The sequence below is a fragment of the Corylus avellana genome, chromosome ca3 (genome assembly GCF_901000735.1).
Source record: "Corylus avellana chromosome ca3, CavTom2PMs-1.0".
NCBI classification, from domain to species: domain Eukaryota; kingdom Viridiplantae; phylum Streptophyta; class Magnoliopsida; order Fagales; family Betulaceae; genus Corylus; species Corylus avellana.
Window position 1 is genome coordinate 10342695 of NC_081543.1, and position 20222 is coordinate 10362916.

Below are 20222 nucleotides of genomic sequence, written 5' to 3' on the forward strand. Positions count from 1 at the left end.
TGTTCTCATTGGCTGTGCTGATGCCCCCCCCCACCCCCCCACTCTTTTATTCCCAAGCATCTATTCCACACACACCCGGACAAACTCACACTCACTCTCTCTCTTCTCTCTCTCTCTCTCTCAGAAATCACACAAATCTCAGATACTTGACACTAAGGAGGGTGGAGAGGTTTTTGTTGTTATCCCTTTTTTGACACCCAAAACCTGCATTTCTCTCTCTCCATCTCAGATCGAATCCACGGTGCGTTTTGATCCTTCAATTTTCTCTTTACATTTTGGCTCGATTTCACCAAATTTGCACTCTTTACAACTACCCTCTCGTTTTTTGTTGTTGTTGTTGTTGGGTTTATTTTTGTGAATTTTTGAAGTTGGGGTTTGTTGTCGGTGTTTTGATTTAGTTTTTGCTTACTGAGTGCTGAATTTTCCTTCTTGCTAATACAAGCTTAAGCTGTGCGTTTTTGCGTGATTAAGTAAAGTTTATGAGGGCAATTTGGTCCGAATAAGTGATTTTGGCTCCCAAATTGTACTTGTTGTAGAGTCATGTTTATGGTAAATTTGTTTATAATTGAAGCTGAAACTGCTGTTGTTAGTTCTATTTCATGTAGTTATTAGTGTAATTTCCTCAAATTGTAAGTTTTGGAAGTCTTACTGTTGTTTACAATGCTCTATTCTGGCTGTAGGTGGGTTTTGTTTCTTCTTGTTCATTGCATCTTTTGGGAGCTTTTGAGTGCTCTAATTTTGGTGTCTGATTGTGTTGCCGGCTGTTATGGTGTCTTTATCATTCTGAACGAGTATTTGTTGTCCTTTTTTTAAAAAAAAATTATTTTATTATTTTTATTTTTTATTAATGGAAGATCAGTCATTGGATACTTTATCAACTGCATCAAGATTGAAAATATTGGTTTCGAGGATATTCTAGTTACCTTCTCGTGATGGGTTTCCTTCTTGCTGTTGTAGCTAAAATTTGCTTCTTTTTTTTTTTTTTGGCGCAGGTAATTCTTATATTTCTTTTGCAGCTTCTAGATGTTTTCATCACTCAGATAACTATATGTTTACGGGAGGCATTCTGGAGTTTGGTGTGTCAGATGATTTGTAGTAGCCGTATTATGCTCGGTCAGTGCCACTATGGGCATCTGTCTGATGGAATGGCAACGGTTGTGGCTTCTTTGCATTCTACCGATTTATATGCTAACGAGCAAAAGTAGAGCTATCAGTCCTGATGGTATGGTGTTTCTGTATTTGTAGTTCTTTTTCATAGATTTTTATTTTAACTTCCCAATTAATCTTGATATCTCAAATTAGTAAAGTGCTGATGATTTATTTATTATCATCTCTATATACATTGAACCAAAACTTGGTACCTGTACTGGGAAGGGTTCTCTTAAGATTTTTCTTGTATGTGGTGCTGGTTGAGTTTGGTTATAAGTAACCATTCAACTAGTTTCACATAGGAGTTCCTAGAAATTACAGCTCATCCATGGTAGTTGTTTTTGACAACACCAGACATACATTTGTTTACATATGGGATATTCATATATTTTAAATTCTCCAGTATGATTTGATCTAGACAACAATAAATATTGGGCAGTTGTATTCACTTAACTAGGTCGAGCACCCCACCTTGTTTGCTTAGTCTATGTTTCAAGCAAAAGATGGATATGCTCTTTTCTCTCTCTTATTTGTAATGTGTTAAGCCCTCTCTATGATTTGTAGGTGAGGCACTTCTAAGCTTCAGAACAGCAGTTGTTGGTTCAGATGGATTCCTTGATCAATGGAGACCAGAAGATCCTGACCCATGTAAATGGAGGGGAGTGACATGTGATTCAAAAACCAAAAGAGTAATATACTTGTGAGTTCTCAGAGTAACCTCTAAATATGCCTTCTATATTGTGTTTTTTTTGACGCATAATTCATGATTGTATACTTCTGAAGCTACTTACTTATAATTAGCCCAAAGTATCTGTGCTTTGCTTAACATCTTTCTTTGTCTTTTGGGTGCGAAGCAATAACTGTGAATGCATGCCTAATAAATTCTAAACATAACCTCTTTAGATTTTGCCCTTGATGATCATGAGAACTTGAGATTCTTTCTTAGAATTATGTCAAAACTCTTGAATGCAAAGTAGCTTCTTCTTTTAATCAAATGAGTTAGAAAATCATTAATATCCCTTTGCTCAAATCTGTATGTAAATGTGATTCTTAATTTCATTAATACTAAACTGCCCAATTGCCATATAATGCTGCGGTGGGACCTTTGTTCTTTATGACATGTATCTGACAGCCCGTATTGGGCTACACATAAGTTGTTTTGAAAATTGGATATCTAAATTTCCCATCCCATCAAATTTGAATAAAAACTCCAAAGAACTTGAAATATACTGACAGAATTTAAACGTATGGATTTTACCACATCATCCACAATTTAAATGGTCATACTGAATTATGAAAGAAAATTCTCCTAGACAAGCACTATTCTATCACAGGACAGTTTGTGGAATTATAACTACCTTACTTGGGGTCTGCAACTGCAAGATCTGAAGTAATGTTCAATTGTCTTATGTTCCAAAAATGTGTATGGTGTATGGTTTAGAATTCATGACTCCTATGCCTTAAATTAAGGTGGTATGGGGTTGGTGAGTAAACAAGAGTTGTTGAATGATAGGGCAAGGGAAAGGTTGATGGCATGGTTCTGTGGATTCTGAGGTTCATGGTGGCGTTTCCATGAAAAAGATATGTTTTTTTTTTATAAGTAATAAGAAGTTTTATTAAAAGCGTATAGGCGCCCCAAAGTACATTGGGAGTATACAACGGAAACACCTAACGAGAAGAAAAGCGAAAAAGAAAATCATCATAAGTAATCGACAATGGAAAGATATGTTATTATGCTGTTTATGGGTCCACTAAAGAGGAAGCAGTTAATGAGTTGTGGAGGTGGGGTTTGTAGTTCAAATGTGTTTTTCAAGTAAACTATTCTTCTATCACGATCTTATATTCTCTTTCTTACTATGGGCAAAGAGAGAGAGAGCCTATTTGTTCATAAGCTTAGCTAAATATCATCTTTCTTTGAACACTTTTTTGAGATTGACTAGATCATCCAAGGTTGGTTTTTTCTATGTTAGGACTTGGATGTCATCCAAATGTATTTCTCTCATGGTAAGTCATCCAAGGATGGTGTATTTAATTCTTTCAAACCTTGGATGTCAATAAAGTCATCCTATATTGGCTTCATTACCTTAAAGAGTTTAAACAATTTTTTTTTTAATGGAGGATCAAGCATAGGATACTTCATTCTTCCTTTAGATGAAGAAGCTTGTTTCCCCTTCTTTTGGGGAAGTGGTTATGGTGTAATGCTTGTGACTTGTGAGATAAAGGCGGAGATTGGTTGTTGGACCTTAAAGTGAAGCTGTTTGGAAGATGATTCTGCTCTGCTTGATGTGGTGTATTTGGAAAGAAAGAAATGATTGAAGCTTTGAAGATACAACGAGATGGTGGCGGAATCAAATGCCTTCTCTCTTTGTATCTCTTTTGATGATTAGTTATAGTGATTCTCTTGTTCTTTTTGCTCCTTTTAGCTAGGTGTTTCCTTTTGTGTACTTCTTGTGCACTTAGGAACTTAACGCTTATAATGATATATGTAAATTACTTATTATTTATTTTTTTAAAAAAGGCCTTCTTCTCAAATACACCCATTTTCCATTCGATGGCTGCCTATGATTGTTTTCATATTTCTAGTTTTTTATAAATTTTTTGTTCTTTTTTCTTTTTCTGGTTAGGTGTTTCTCTTGTATACATCCTATATACTTGGGTCCGCCCTTTGGTTTTTATTGAATTTCGATTACTTATATAAAAAAAAGTAACAGATATCCAATTCTCTTTCGAATCAATTTTTCCTTTTGCTTTCTCTTCCATGAAATTTATTGGATCATGTAATGCGTGATAAAGTATGATGCATGCGATGGAAAATTTGGAAATGGACACTTGATAGGACACAGTTTAGCAACTGTGTAAGAAATGAAATGTATTGTCTTTGAATCTATGATCCTAAATGTGTTTTGTTCTTTATTATTTTGCAGACGTATTCCTTATCACAAACTCAGTGGATCTCTATCACCTGATCTTGGGAAAATAGAACACTTGAAGATTTTGTATGTATTTTCAAGCCTTTTTTTTTTTTTTTTTCCCTCTTTCTAGTTACTGCATTTTTGCTATATTAAGATGTGTGATGCAGCAGCTGATGCTATTATGATGTATCATCTTGTAGAGCTCTTCATAACAACAACTTCTATGGGGCAATTCCTTCAGAATTGGGAAATTGCACGGATTTGCAGGGAATGTAAGTACCACTGATGTTTCTCTTACAACAAACATTTGCTTATGTCTATAGCATGAATATAGAAAAGTAACCTTCTGGATGCCTTAGGCAGAATTTATCAGCCCCAGGCTGATCAAGAAGAGGTAACGGTAAGGATGCCCTCCTTGAAGAGACAATTCATATTAGATAACTTATATAAAATCATTACTAAATCTGATTTTAGTGAGGCCTATTCCCATGGCAATGGAAGAGCTAGAACTTCGGTTGGACACTTGTCCATCTTGGGTGCTTTAGCCTTTCTGACTTTCGTCATATTGATGAGCTCTTCCTTTTAAAGTGATTCTTCTTCTTCTTCCCCTTTGTACTCTTTCTTCTATCAGTATAAAAATTGCTTTTTATTAATTAAGGAAAACAGTATGTTGTTTCGCAGTTGAAGGAGTGTTTATTTCTAAAATAAATACTTAAGGGAATGGTGAAAAATATAGTGAATTTTGACGGGTTTTGGCCTGTCCTTGACTTTTATCCAACATCTTTGGCATACAGACAGATGTGCTGTGTATTGTAATTTGTAGTTTGTTAATCTTGGTTAGCAAGGTGACTTGATGATTAATTGGTTTACTTGGTCTTGTATATTTGCTGATGACAATGAAGTATTTTGTGTGGACCTTCATGTCCTCAAGCCTCAAGAAAGTAAATGGCTGCATCTTTGCCTTATATCGATAATGTTTTCATAGTTTATGGATTAAAGTTTATTTCAGATGCATTAAAGTTTATGAATACAAATACTTGATTACGGTCTTGGGAATAAGCCCCTTAAAAAGTTGATCACATGGAAAGAAAATCTATATATTGAGTTTTGTCACATCGCATTGATTAATTATACTGAGGAGAAGACAAGGTTCATGTTTTTTAGCGGTAAGTGTTCTGTTGGTTTCAGATTTTAGGTTCTTTGGGCTTTTGGGTGGGTTCAATCTAGTGTTGGGTTGTTTGGGTCTTTCTTTTGCTCATTCTTGTTAGGTGTTCTTATTGTACGCTGACTGTATACGTAGGGGCGCGCCTTACGCCTTTTTATCAAACTTTCTATTACTTATAAAATAAAATAAAATTATACTGAGGGGAAGACATTCATAAAAAAAATTATACTGAGGAGAAGATCTTGCTATTTCTTTCCATTGCTTCTAAAGCATTGCCCTTGGACACCGTTGATAACCATGTCTGATCAGTCCTCCATAATTCAGAACACAGGACCAAGATTGGCCTAAACCCAAGGCAGTTTGCTTTTGGCTAATTAAATAGTTAATAGCAAACAATGCTAGCTTGCACTTCCTATTAAAGCTTTCTGTTGGGGCACATGGCGCATGTTAGTTTACTTTGAGTGAGTAAAACATGATCAAGTTGTATTTTAGAGTTGCATATTGAGTTGGTGACCTAGATTACATGTCAAGTGGTTACATCATTATGTTTTATCTGATAACTGGGTAATCGTGTCTGTTTATTATTGAGAGGAAATGCTGATCTGTCTTCTACAGTTACTTGCAGGGTAATTACTTGAGTGGATCTATTCCCGGCGAATTGGGAAATCTATCAGAGCTTGAAAATTTGTACGCTATCTTTTCTCATGTTGATTATTGCTTTAATTTGAACATATTCAAAGCAACATGTATATTTACGCAGAAACTCATACTTCCATTGATAGTAATGCTGTGTCTGCTTTTATGTCCTGCAAAAACAAGGAATCTGATATGTGTGCTTTTGTTTGACTGCTCGTTTAAATTATTGGAGAGTATTGTTGTAATATGATTCCCTCTCATAGGAAAACAATACACAACTTACAAAAGCTTAGTGGCAGTTAGACTTTGCAAAGTTCTGGATGCTATCATACCTACATTTCTTCTGATGAATTGTTAATTAAACTAAGAACAACACAACCAAGATGCTCAAAAATTTCTGAAAAGTTTAAAACAATAAGAACAGGGAAAAAATTTGCTCATTGCTGCTGAAATAAGCCTTACTTCCAATAAATTGTTCAAACCTGATTAGTATCCCCTTTCTTGATTCTAGTAAGGGCCTCCATCTCTTTTAAATGAAAATGTGTCATAATCCATTGAATCACTTTTTAGTGACTTTCAGACTTGAAATTCTAGTCTGAGTTTATTGTATTTTATTTTTAATGAACTTATACAAAATTTGCAAGGCAATGCACCCGAAACATAAGGGTATCTTATAAGTTGCAAAATGTTAAAGCAATAAACATTAATATTGCAAGGCACCTTGAAGGTTGCTTTTTTTGTATGGACGACAGCTTTGGGGAAGATTCTAACAATTGGTAATCTGATAAAAAGGGAGATCGTTTTTAGTAAATTCGGTGTTCTATGTGTAAGAAAAGCAGTAAAACAAAAAGTGGACCATTTATTGCTTCATTGCTTAGTTCCAAATCAAATTTGGTCACAAACATTCATGTGATGTGTTTTTAAATGAGTAATGCCAAGGATGGTGGCCGATCTACTCTCTTGCTGGGGATGTAGACTAGGTCGGTACAGAAATTACGTATGGAACTTAATGCCACTATGTCTAATGTGGACATTACGACTTGAAATAAATTTTTGGCCTTTTGAAGGATTGAACTTCTTTTAGTCGGATTGAAGCATCTATTTTTTATATTGCCTTTTTCATTTAGTGTCTCTAGATTGTAACAATCCTTTTTTTTTAGAATTCTTGGATTCTTTATATTTGTATACAGTGTGTGCTTCTGGTGTGCCCTGTTATTATTAAATTAATGAAGTAATACTTATCAAGGAAAAGTTTAACCAAATTATGCCTATAAAATATTAATTACAGATGAAATGAGCCTGAGTCAATACGGTGTAGAGAGTTGAAAGTATCACAATATGTTGTCTGAGTTGAAAAATGTGAAAGCAATGGTCGCTATTGTTGAAGTAAATTATACCTACCTAATATTAATTTCAGATGTTATAAGCCTGACTTAGACAGATGATTTTTGTCTTCTGCTATTACAGGGATATTTCAAGTAACTCTTTGAGTGGATATATCCCTCGATCACTTGGGAAGTTGGATAAGCTTGTTAATTTGTGAGTGGCTCCTCTGGTTATATTGGTGTCTTGTTTATTTTTTTTTTAATAAAAAAAAAATGGCATGTGAATATGTAAAATCAAGACTAATGATTTTCTTGTTGCCTTTTTGGACATTTTGAAGCAATGTGTCAACCAATTTTCTGATGGGGCCAATACCCTCTGATGGTGTGCTAATCAACTTTACAGAAAGCTCGTAAGTGCAGCTTGCCCTGATCTGTTATGTTATGTTTATGATGTGTATTTTATCATCAAGCAGCTCTTGGTTAATAATTCATGAGAGATTCTAGGGTGTTCTCTATGCTAAGTTTATTTTCTTTTAATCATTTTGTTTGCTGGTAAGAGACAAGTATTATTAATGAAATATTACAGAATATTGTTGATGAAAGGGAAGGAAACAGATTTCATTGCTACTCTACTCATGACAAAACTTTGTTTATGATCCGTAGCCTGCCACAGTCACTGACCAGTGACCAGTTGTATTAAGCTGAACAATGCACTAATTTACCCAGAAAGCCAAACCATTAGGGTACTTATACGGTTAATTTTTTTAAACAAATTTCATGCAGCTTTGTTGGCAATCGTGGTTTGTGTGGTAAGCAAATCAACACGGCATGCAAGGATGATGGTGCAGGACCTGGAACAAATCCCCAGTCACCAACCTCAGGTAAATAATTACACATAGGAGCTTCATTGTTTTATTTCACTGGAGATAGGTGGAATTTTTGGATCATGGAGCATTAAGCTTCCATTTATTAGACAGTGAGGATTGTACTATTGTATGGTTCTCATACTGATCTAAAGAGTTGGTAAAGTCCTGATGGAACTCAATAATTTTAGTTAATGGATTCGTGCTTTGATATCATTATATTCAACACTGGATTCTGATGACTTATACTATCTAACATTTCACTTTTTGTAGCCCAAAATCAGGCGGCAAGAAAGAAGTACTCTGGGCGGCTGCTTATTAGTGCATCAGCAACAGTGGGTGCGTTACTTCTGGTTGCACTTATGTGTTTTTGGGGTTGCTTTCTATACAAGAAGTTTGGTAAAAATGACGGTAAAACTATTGCAATGGATGTCAGTGGAGGTATTTTTTCTTAACTAATATCTTTGTTATTAAGTATCTGTTTGAGTTTTTCTTCATTTGCGTCCACGCCTACAAGAGTTCCTAGAATTCGATATCCCTAAATACAAAGTATTATATATGTCAGGTGCATCAATTGTAATGTTTCATGGAGATTTGCCATACTCTTCGAAGGACATCATAAAGAAATTGGAGACTTTGAATGAGGAGCACATAATAGGTTGTGGTGGCTTTGGAACAGTGTACAAGCTTGCAATGGATGATGGCAATATATTTGCTTTGAAAAGAATTGTAAAAATGAATGAGGGCTTTGATCGTTTTTTTGAGAGAGAGCTAGAAATTCTTGGAAGCATAAAACACCGATACCTAGTGAATTTGCGAGGTTATTGCAAGTCTCCTACATCAAAATTGTTAATTTATGATTTCCTTCCTGGTGGTAGCCTTGATGAAGCTCTTCATGGTACGATCTTTTCTTTTCTCTAATTTTAATTTTGTTTGTTTCTGTATTCTTACAAATGGAATAGGTTAACCTATATCATAACATTATTGCTTGTGCATGACATCATGGACATGTGGCTGTTTAGGCTCAATGCTTGTATGCAGGGTATCCTTCTCAATTTCCTACCATACTATCACCCAGAAAGTGCATATTGATATGGGAATTTAGTGCCTAAAGCCTAACTTATCAAATTAGAAAACAATGAATATATGAAAAGCCTAAATCTCTCTAGTGATGTAGGATTATTTATGCACCCATGTCAATGGTTGCTTTTCCTCCTCCAAATCCAATTTACACAATACTCCCGGTTCCCCGGATCGAATCCGACAATGCAAACATTCATTCGCCACTAAGACAGTATCCAAAATTTCTAAACCGCATTGTGAGAACTTATACAATCTTTCCCAATACTGATTTCAACCAATTTGCCCCAAAAAAAAAAAAAATGCATCTTCTTCCATCCAGCTAAACAGCTTTCTACCTTCTTAATAATGGCATCCCAAATAAATTTGAAATTTAGCTTTCAATGAAGCTCCCAAGGGAAGACCTAGTTACTTCATGGGCATAGAAGAGGCCTTGCAGCCCAAATACTAGCCAAACCTTCGATATTCATTACATTGCCAACCGGGACTAACTCTGATTTAGTAAGATTAATCCTCAAACCAAAAACCGCTTCAAAGCATGAAAACAAACAATGCAAATTGCGAAGATGATCTGGATTTGCCTTGCTAAATATCAAGTTGTGTCATCTGCAAACAAAAGGTGATAAATGTTGATAGCACCACCGCTTCTTGACCCCACCACGAAGCCTGATAAAAAATCCCCATCCACCAAAGCAGAAATCATTTTACTTAATGCCTAACAATAACAAACAAAAAGGGAGACAATGGATGGAGTGCCATTCACCAAGATTGAAAAGAGCACCGAGGAGATACAGTATGCCATCCATTTACACCTTCTTTCCCGAAACCACATCTACTCAACATATACAAAAGGAAGTCAATTGTCCTAATTGACATGGTCATAAGCCTTTTCAATATACAGCTTGCACCGCACACCTGGTTCGTCAAATCTATGCCCACTATCAAGGCATTCATTGGCAATAAGAACCGAGTCTAGGATCTGCCTACCCTTGATGAAAGCATTATGAGGTTTAGAAATGATGTTTTCCACTACCATTTTCAACCTATTAGCTAGAACTTTGGCAACAATTTTGTACACTCCACCCACTAAGGTAATAGGCTGAAACTCCTTGAGGTCATCGGCCCCTGGTTTCTTTGGAATAAGAGAAATGAAGGTCGCATGGAGGCTTTTTTCAAATGTACCTCTAGCGCGAAATTCATGGAAGACATAATATTGATATTGTATTGTTCCTTGATTTACTTGTGATGCTCAGCTTTCTTTCTGATGCTTCTTGTTCTGCACAAAATAGTATATTGATATTTTGCATAAAACTAAGCCCCTTAGCCTGCAAAAGTAATGTCTCACATATGCATTGTACAGAAAGATCTGAGCAGCTAGACTGGGATGCACGCTTGAATATCATTCTGGGAGCCGCAAAGGGACTGGCCTACCTGCATCATGATTGTTCACCTAGGATCATACATAGAGATATAAAGTCGAGCAATATTTTGCTTGATGGCAATCTCGAGGCTAGAGTATCTGACTTTGGACTTGCAAAACTATTGGAGGATGAAGAATCTCACATAACAACCATCGTTGCTGGAACGTTTGGCTATCTGGCACCTGGTATGCAATGTCAAGTGCAATTACAACTTGAACTTCAATTTAATGATTGTTGATTTAATGGCTTTTTATAGATTTGACCCCGTGGAAAATATGCTGTTGACTCAAGCCAGTTCAGAAGATCATTGGTTTGAATTGTTTGATGTTGACCTATGTCAAACTGTCACATGCTACCAAAAATTTCATGTTATGATATAATTCATTAAATGGGCGTCGATATCGACTTCACTGATTCATTTTTCCTTTTCTTTTTTCCAATAATAGAGAATTTGTTTGAAGCAAAAAGTGAAGATTTAAGACAGTTATATTTTATAATATAAAAAGAACTGACCGGAAGATTTAAGACAGTTTTTACTAAAAAAAACTTACCTGGGCGGGGTCAATGGTCGATCAAGTCGGACCATGGCCTAGACTAGTGACCTCCATTGCACTTAGGAGGGGTGCTAGCCTAAGGTCTCCCCATTGCGGGAGATCCTACGTCATAATTTGTGGAAGATTTTACTAATAATAATTTGCTACTGATTCAGACCTGACTTCCATAAACTGGGTACCCCATATACTACGTTTTAAAAAATATTTTTTCTGTTGATGTCCAGTACAATGCCCTAAGTATAATTTGACATGCTACTCCTAGCATAACACATCCAAATCAGTTGCCCGAAATAAGTTTTATTTCTTGGTGTTTACTTTATGATCCAAGGAAGGAGAAGTTCTTGGCATGCATATGCTTGCCTGTTCTCCTTTCTAAAGATGTAATATGAATCATATGTTGTTTTTACTTACCAATTCCGCAATGATCCAACTTTAATTCCGTGTGTGGCTCCACTGCAGAATACATGCAAAGTGGTAGAGCAACTGAAAAGACTGATGTCTATAGTTTTGGGGTCCTGGTGCTTGAAGTATTGAGTGGAAAGCGACCAACAGATGCGTCATTTATTGAGAAAGGCCTGAACATTGTTGGCTGGGTATGTCTCTTTCCTACACCTGCGCTTGCGGTCAAAATGCTCTTCTTTTTAAACCAATCATTAGAATTAACTTTTTCTCTACAAGATTTGACATTAAGCTATTTTGTGATGATAGTAAGAGCATCTACATCCACTAAACTAGTTTAAAGCATTAGGAAATGGAAGTGTGTCATGTGCTACTATGTTGCATGTTTTTATGTCTCCTGTAAGTTACATTTATTTGGCATTGTTAATTTTAATTGTTCTCCCGTGTATATTATGTCATCTCCTGGTAAGCCCCAGAATCTGAGTAGATTGCCCGTGTTACATAATGTGTGTGTGTGTGTGTGTGTGAGAGAGAGAGAGAGAGAGAGAGAGAGGAAGTTAGTTTCCAACGATACACCTACCGTATTGTTAATTTTAATTGTTCTCCCGTGTATATTATGTCATCTCCTGGTAAGCCCCAGAATTTGAGTAGAGTGCCCGTGTTACATAATATGTGTGTGTGTGTGTGTGAGAGAGAGAGAGAGAGAGTACCGCATTGTTAATTTTAATTGTTCTCCCGTGTATATTATGTCATCTCCTGGTAAGCCCCAGAATCTGAGTAGAATGCCCGTGTTACATAATGTGTGTGTGTGTGTGTGACAGAGAGAGGGAGGGAGGGAGGGAGCCCCAGAATCTGAGTAGAATGCCCGTGTTACATAATATGTGTGTGTGTGTGTGTGTGTGAGAGAGAGGGAGAGAGAGGGAGGGAGAGGGAGAGGGGAGGGAGGGAGCCCCAGAATCTGAGCAGAATGCCCGTGTTACATAATATGTGTGTGTGTGTGTGAGAGAGAGAGAGGAGTTAGTGTCCAACTATACACCTACCTTACCCTGGCTATAGCCAAAAGTGTGTATTTTTCCATTTCGTGTAGGGAGCCTCCTGCACTTCTTCTTTGTCCAGGTTGCAGGTTTTGGTCTGCCCAGGCATGATAAAACATTCTCTGCAATTTAAGTTATAGCTTGCCCAGCCTTGCAGTTATTGGTCTGTGAGAGCATGAGGAACACTCCTTTTCAATTGAAATCAAAATTTCTTAATAAATGGCTTTCAAGGAAAACTCCATCATTGTCTTCATAAAATTGTTTTGAATTATGATCAGTAACCTAAATCTACTGAACAAATCCTTATGAACTACTTGGGTTTGGCATGGGCAAAACGCTTCTTATGTAATGGTGCCTGCATGTGGATCGTTGCCTACACAATATATTAAGTCTTTGAAAATCTCTTCTGAGAATACTCTCTTTAAGCAATGCTAAATTTAGTATATTCAGTCTTTCCACCACCACAAGTGTTTTAATCATGCTGAATTTTTATCAGATACGAAGCTAGGTCGAACATGAAAGCTAAACTCGTCACATAAATGAACATTGTGATAATGCTTTGCGAACTGAATTGTCTTTGGTTATAGATTTGATTTTGACTAGTAATAGTTATTGCTGTGCTGAAATTTATTTTATGGAACTACTTGATATTGATGTAATATCCAAATTCCACCTATAGAATCAACAATAAAAAGCGAAAGAAGAAGAAAAGCCTAATGCATGCTTTTATGGAGATTCTCCCTGGAGATTGAAATTTATATTAAAAGAAACGGAAATAATTTTGGTTGGATATAGTGATCATTACTTTTTCCTGAAAATGGTCCTAATCACTACTTGCATTTCCATTCAAGAAATGGAGGAAGAGAGGCTACCTGGAATGGAGAAACCGGATACGAGTTTAATATTACTCATTTGAAATAAAAATCAAATTGAAGACTGGCACATTATTGTGTAGACCAGAGAATTAGAATAATATCTGTAAGAGAGGGAGGGTGGAACACCGGAAAGTTATCACAGTTATTTAATAGGTGCTGAAACAGGCTACTTCATCAATTGCATTTTATTGTTACAAGTAAGATAAACTCCTTTTTAGCTTATGAATAGATAACTCTACAGCCTCCATTGTGGTATTAGAATTGTACTATCCCTTGCAGAAATCCTGTGTTTGGAAAACTTAACCATCATCAGAAAACATTCTGGATCAGTCCTTTGTGAGATTCAACTCTTGCATAATTATGAAGTTGTTCCTGAATTATATGCACTACAGGCATAAAGCACCAAGCAAACTGGAAAATCAATTCCATTTCAAAGCTTTTTTTTTTTCGATCCTATGCCAGTTATGGTAACAAGAAGGCTAGTGTGGCTACTATGGATTACATTGTTTCAGTTTATTTGATAAGAAATCGTACAAAATGTTGAAGAAAAGGTGTCTGAAAATCTGACTTCCAGTCTCTTGTTCTGCAAAAAGAATTGATGGGAGTGATATTCGATTTGTGTCATCGTTTCTTAGGATGGCTATTTTTTTTTAATATATATTTAATTTCACTGGGTTGATAGCAATGAATCCCATTCTTGGCATGGAGCTTTCCATGCAGGATTGTATGCATTCACGACCGCATATCTACTCACATGATTGCTACAATTTTTCTTGTCAAGCAGCTCTTCTGACCCACTATTTCGTTTTACGCAGTTAAATTTTCTGGTGACTGAGAATAGGCAAAGAGAAATTGTTGATCCACAGTGTGAGGGGGTGCAGGCAGAAAGCCTTGATGCATTGCTCTCAGTCGCTATCCAGTGCGTTTCTTCAAGTCCAGAGGATCGACCCACAATGCACAGGGTGCTCCAATTGCTTGAATCAGAGGTCATGACCCCATGCCCAAGCGACTTCTATGATTCCAACTCTGATTGAAAGCCTTGTGCAAAAGATAACGGTATGAAGTTCGCGCACATCCTGCAGTTTCTTCCAGAGTTAGAGACATAATGCAGCAGTTAAAAGGTCTCAAAATCTGCAAAGCTTTTCTTCGCCGTTATATTTGTTCATTCTTTCTGCAGATTCGATGGTTAGTTCTGCTGCATCATATATGTCCATTCGACCTCTTTCTGAGCATCTGTTAGCATCAATGGAAACCAGGGCGCATTTAGATAATTGCTAGCTGACTTTTCTTTCTCCACGTGAATGAATTTCAACATGATTTGAGTTATTTATTCAATCCCCTCCCTCCCTTTTTCTTCTTTTCCTAAATTGTAATCTCCTTTAGCATTTGTTCTTCTGAATTGAATGTAAATGACATTTGTATAAATTGGAAATGTGCTCACTTTGCAAATGATTCTTGTTTATGCAATTTTTTTTTTGTGAAAATATGCTTTCAATACAATAATCAGTTCTTTGATATATACACTCGGCGTTTATGGCTGCTGCAAGCAACCTATTTTTGACTTTTTTCTCCCTTTACTATTATTTTTTTTTTCCTTACTGATGCTCTCTCTTGTTTGAGTATGTGTGCCTGGTAACATTTATTTATTTACTTTTCAGATTTCCACCAGAATTTGTTCATAGTAAATTTGGGTTCATTCCTTAAACTAGGTTTTCTGTTGGTAGATAGATGTATTAGGAATCAGGATCCTCTAGAACTTTTTAAGAACCAAGTAGATTTGTTCAAATCTCAACCATTGTTTTCAAGTTAAATGGTTATAAACTTATAGCAAAATTCACACTATATTATCCCTCCGCCAACAAGAAAATGCGTTTTTGTGGTGAAAATGAGGAGAATGAAAGAAGAGCAAAAGAAAGTGAATGTCGTATAGGATTTTCCCACTCCCAGGAAGGACTCTAAACGTAGAAAAAGGAGTGAAAGAGAGAGAAATTCCCGGGAGGAGTGCCGCGTTCAAAGAAAAAGAAGACGATGACGAGTTGCTGCAGAGGCCAATGTTGCCGATCAAGATGTTTCGAAAAGCTTGAATGAAACGGCTTTGACATTGGACAGTTCGGCCTTGCAAAGTATGATAGATGATTTAGAAGAAGGAATGCAGCAGAGAGAGGAAATGAGATGAGGATGTGGGGCATGAGGAGCTTGAGCAACTTCATCAACACCAAACAACCTGCTCTAGGACATACAATAGAAGGCAAGATAACTAATCTTAGGCATTTTATTGACTCACCTATCTTCAGGTGAGATCACTACCACTCTCCCTCAATAGGTGAATGATATCATCATTCCTAACCCATACTTGAGTGATCTTAGGTCCAGGTTTATGACTCTTGTCAAACTTATCTAACCTAGATATCACTTCTTTCATCAACATGAACATCCTCTCACAATCTTCCTTAGAAAAAGAAATTTCACTTCTATGCACATGAGGTTTCAATCCAAAACAGTTAGGTTGAATATGACCAACTTTTTCACAATAATGATAGGTAGGGACAAACCTTTGAGAGAGTAATTTCCTAGGAGGATGCATGACTCTAGGCTTAGGGTGACATATATGAGACTCTAAGCCTTGTGGAGTCAGAACAACTATTTCATTTTCATCAATTAAAGATTCTTCTACTTTCACTGGTTTAACAAAAATGGTCTTTGAAGTAGAAGCAGGTTAGAAGACACATTAGCGGTTTTATCAAATCCTAACCTAGATCTGTCACTAGCATGCTTCTATACATGCAACATTTTATCAAGCTTTTCACTAGAGAATTTTCTCAAGTGATTTCTAGATTCATTCAGATCATTTTGTAAGGATTTATTCTTAGCAATTAACACATGATTTTCATATTTAAGAATATTGCAAACAACATGTGAATCACTCAAAGATTTCAGTAATTTATCCCTTTCAAACTCAAGATCCTTAACACCCTTCGCAATTTTCAAGTTATCATTTCGCAACATAGATAATTTTGCCAACAAATTGTTGAAGGAATTTTGAAAATCATTCTCCTTTTTAGATTCATTATCAAAAGCAGACTGCATGTCAGAGTGTTTAGAATCATCAGAATCATAAGAGACCAAAAGCTAAATAATTTGCATTTTCATCAAGGACCTCCTCATCGGTGTCACTTAAGGTAATATTAAAAGCTTTTGGCTCTTTTGACTTATTATTCTTAAGATTAGCATAATCCTTGCGAACATGACCATAGTCAGAGTACTCATAACATTTAGGACCACATGAGTCTCTTTCATTTCTCTCATGAGTATTATCTTTTTGTTTTTCAAATCTCTTGGAAATTTATGTTCATGTTTGTAAAATCTTCTGGCTATCAAGGCAAGTTCCTCATCATCTGGTAATTCTTCATCAGACAACTCATCAGAGTTTTTCCTAAGAGTTCTAAGGGCAAGATCCATGTTTTTCTTAGGTTGAGGCAAATAAAACTCATAAGTTTGAAGAGAACCAACTAATTCTTCTATCCTCATGGTTTCAAGATATTTACTCTCTTCAATAGTAGTTACCTTGATTCTTAATCTTTTAGGGAGCGATCTCATAATATTTTTGATTAACTTAGTGTCAAATACTTTATTTCCTAGGTTAATCATGGAATTTCGAATCTCACTAAGTTTTCCATAGAAATCATTAAATGTCTCATCCTCTAACATAGTAATTCCCCCAAACTGAGAAACTAACATTTGAAGTTTTGAAGATTTAACCAGATGTGTACCTTCATATATAGTTTCTTGGATCTCCCATGCATCCTTGGCACTATATAATCACAATTTGAAATTTTGGAAAATTCACTTTGTGAAATTGCCAAGCATATGGCATTCATAGCTTTGTCATTTGCCATACGAGTTTGTTTTTCAGAAGTAGACCTTTCGGCTATCGGTTTAAGTGGAGCTTTCCATCCAGATTCAATGACAGACCAAACGTCTACAAATGTTAAGAAAAAACTCATACAGGACTTCCAATAGCCATAATTGGATCCATCAAAAGTAGGAACAATATTAAGAGTTTGAAACATCATAAAAGGAGTCTAAGATCACACTCAAAAATTTAATCATTTATGGAGTGAACCCGTTTTGATACCAATTGAGAAACTAATAAGACTCCAATACACACTCAATTAGGAATAATCTGAGTGTTCAACCAATATATGCAGAATTAAAAATATGCAGCAATATGCAATCAATCACCAAAATATGTAAAGCAATAAATTAAGCAAACATAGATATTTTGGTGACAAAGATGAAATCTTTTAGAAACCGTTCTAAAAGTAAAAACTTTCCGGGACATCCAAACCCAAGAAATCACTACAAGAAAATATTCCATAGATTACAGACACGAGGACACTTACAACCCTTTGCAAGTCCTTGGCTCTGTAAGATCAACGAGCCTCCAACTTGTCTTCTAACTCATAATCTTCTTCACGTGATTCTCCTTTATTGGACCCTTCTTATAGTCTTCTCAACCGTTGTTTATAGAATACAACTTCACAATGACAAATACTCTAAGAGAGAAACGCTTCCTAGCTCACTTACATAAAACCTCTCTTAGCTCAGCCTCTCACGAACTCTAAGGCAGAATTCATAACTTTGCAGTTCTCTAGAGATGAATATATATATAAGCCGCAAAAACCCTAGACCTGGACCCACACAATTTAATCAAATTGAACTTAAAATCCGAACGGGAAGTAATCAATTTACTTTAGTCTAATTTATTTACTTTATTCTAATTTTTTTTTGATAAGTAAAAATATATATCAAAAGCGCAGAGGGGCGCAACCCATATACACGGGAAGTATACAAGAGAGCGCCTAAGAAGAGGAGAAATGAAAGAGGAAATCAGAGAAGCTAATTACTAAAGGAGCTAGCCAAGCGGCTGTCCAAGAGTAAAGAGTAAAGAAGAAAAAATGAATCAGTTCCTCTATAGTCCTAGTAGAGTTCTCAAAACATCTAGCATTTCTTTCAATCCATAAACACCACATAAGACAAAGAGGAACCATCTTCCACACTACCGCACTTCTAGCACGGCCTCCCGCCCACCAACAAGAGAACAAGTCCCTTACTCTGCCAGGCATAACCCAATGCAACCCAATCCGACTGAAAATAGTGTGCCAAAGAGCTCTTGCGGTTTCACAATGGAGGAGAAGATGATCTACTGACTCTCCTGACTTTTTGCACATACAACACCACTCCACCACCACAAGGTTCCTCTTCCGCAGATTATCATGAGTCAAAATTTTGCCAAGGGCCGCGGACCACCCAAAAAAAGCCACTCTCAAAGGCACCTTAGAGCGCCAAATACTCTTCCAAGGAAACATCTCATGGCCAAAATTAGACAAGGCCTTGAAGAGCGACTTAACCTCGAAATTACCTTTCCTAGACGAGGCCCAGCAAATACGATCCACCGTACCTACAGAGATCTTGCACGAGTACAATCGCTCAAAAAAAGGAGCAACCAACTCCATCTCCCAATCTTGAACATGTCGCACAAAAGTGACATTCCACTCTATAACCCCACTCCTCCAAGTTAAATTGTCCTTCACCCAAGCTTCTTTGTGTCTTGCAATGCTGAATAGAGAAGGGAAAGCTTGCTTCAAAGGAGTTCCTCCACACCAAGTATCATGCCAGAAACGAACTTTCGAACCCGCCCCCACCTCAAACCTACACCCTTTGGCAAAGGAACTCCAACCTTGGCGAATATGCTTCCAAACACTCACGCCATGAGAACCCGAAACCTCCTTCGTGCACCACCCGCCTTCCTGATCTTCGTATTTGGCTTTGATAACCTTGCACCAAAGAGCCTCACTCTCGTTCGCATATCTCCAAAGCCATTTCCCCAAGAGAGCTTGGTTAAACTGATGCAATTTTCGGATACCAAGACCACCGTAATATAAGGGACGGCAAACTTGATCCCACTTTACAAGATGCAACTTAGCCTCATCTCCCATTCCTCCCCACAAGAAATCTCTTTGAACCTTCTCAAGCCTTTTAGCTACACTCATGGGAATCGGAAACAAAGACAAGAAATAAGTCGGAAGATTAGACAACGTGCTCTTAATAAGAGTTAGGCGTCCTCCTTTAGAGAGGTACATCCTCTTCCATCCTGCCATTTGACGCTCCATCTTCTCAATTACATCATTCCACATAATCGTGTCCTTATATGGCGCCCCCAGGGGGAGACCCAAGTACTTCATGGGTAAATCGGCAACGCTACACCCCAAGATATTAGCTAACACCCCAATGTTTTCCACCTCTCCAATAGCCACAATTTTAGACTTTCCAAGATTAACTCTCAAACCCGACACAGCTTCAAAACATAAAAGAATGAGGCGCACATACCGGATTTGATCGAGAGAAGCTTCACAAAAAATCAAGGTGTCATCCGCAAATAAGGAGTGAGAAACCACCAAATCCGAGACCACCCTATCTCCCACCGAGAAACCTGTCAAAAGACCTTGGTCAACCGTTGCATTCACCATCTTACTCAACGCCTCCATGACAAGCACAAAAAGTAACGGAGAAAGGGGATCCCCTTGCCGAATTCCCCTCGAACTGCTAAAGAACCCTTCCGGTGAGCCATTCACTAGAATGGAAAATCTTACCGAAGTAATACACCATTCTATCCAAGCCTTCCACCTTTCCCCAAAACCACACCTATGCAGCAAGTACAAAACAAAGTCCCAATTTACATGATCATACGCCTTCTCCAGGTCCAATTTACAAATAACACCTGGCACCCCTTGCTTCATGCGACTATC

General features: G+C 36.9%; 1 protein-coding gene and 1 pseudogene across 3 annotated transcripts; both read left to right on the plus strand.

Annotated features, from left to right (window-relative positions):
• The first annotated feature begins 80 nt into the window (after positions 1–80).
• LOC132173908 (LRR receptor-like serine/threonine-protein kinase FEI 1) lies at positions 81–14862 on the plus strand. Of its 3 annotated transcripts, XM_059585581.1 has the most exons (15): positions 81–241; positions 993–1222; positions 1714–1849; positions 4074–4145; positions 4262–4333; positions 5842–5913; positions 7330–7401; positions 7526–7597; positions 7971–8068; positions 8324–8491; positions 8616–8948; positions 10491–10736; positions 11565–11698; positions 14229–14469; positions 14591–14862. In XM_059585581.1, the coding sequence occupies exons 2-14, from the start codon at positions 1126–1128 to the stop codon at positions 14445–14447; spliced, it is 1791 nt and encodes a 596-aa protein (XP_059441564.1). In that variant the 5' UTR covers positions 81–241; positions 993–1125; the 3' UTR covers positions 14448–14469; positions 14591–14862. The 3 variants fall into 3 exon arrangements, with proteins under 3 accessions (XP_059441564.1, XP_059441562.1, XP_059441563.1); XM_059585579.1 differs by having other exon boundaries at positions 14229–14862; XM_059585580.1 differs by having other exon boundaries at positions 1017–1222; positions 14229–14862.
• LOC132176744 (U1 spliceosomal RNA) lies at positions 11095–11245 on the plus strand (annotated as a pseudogene).
• Positions 14863–20222: the final 5360 nt, after the last annotated feature.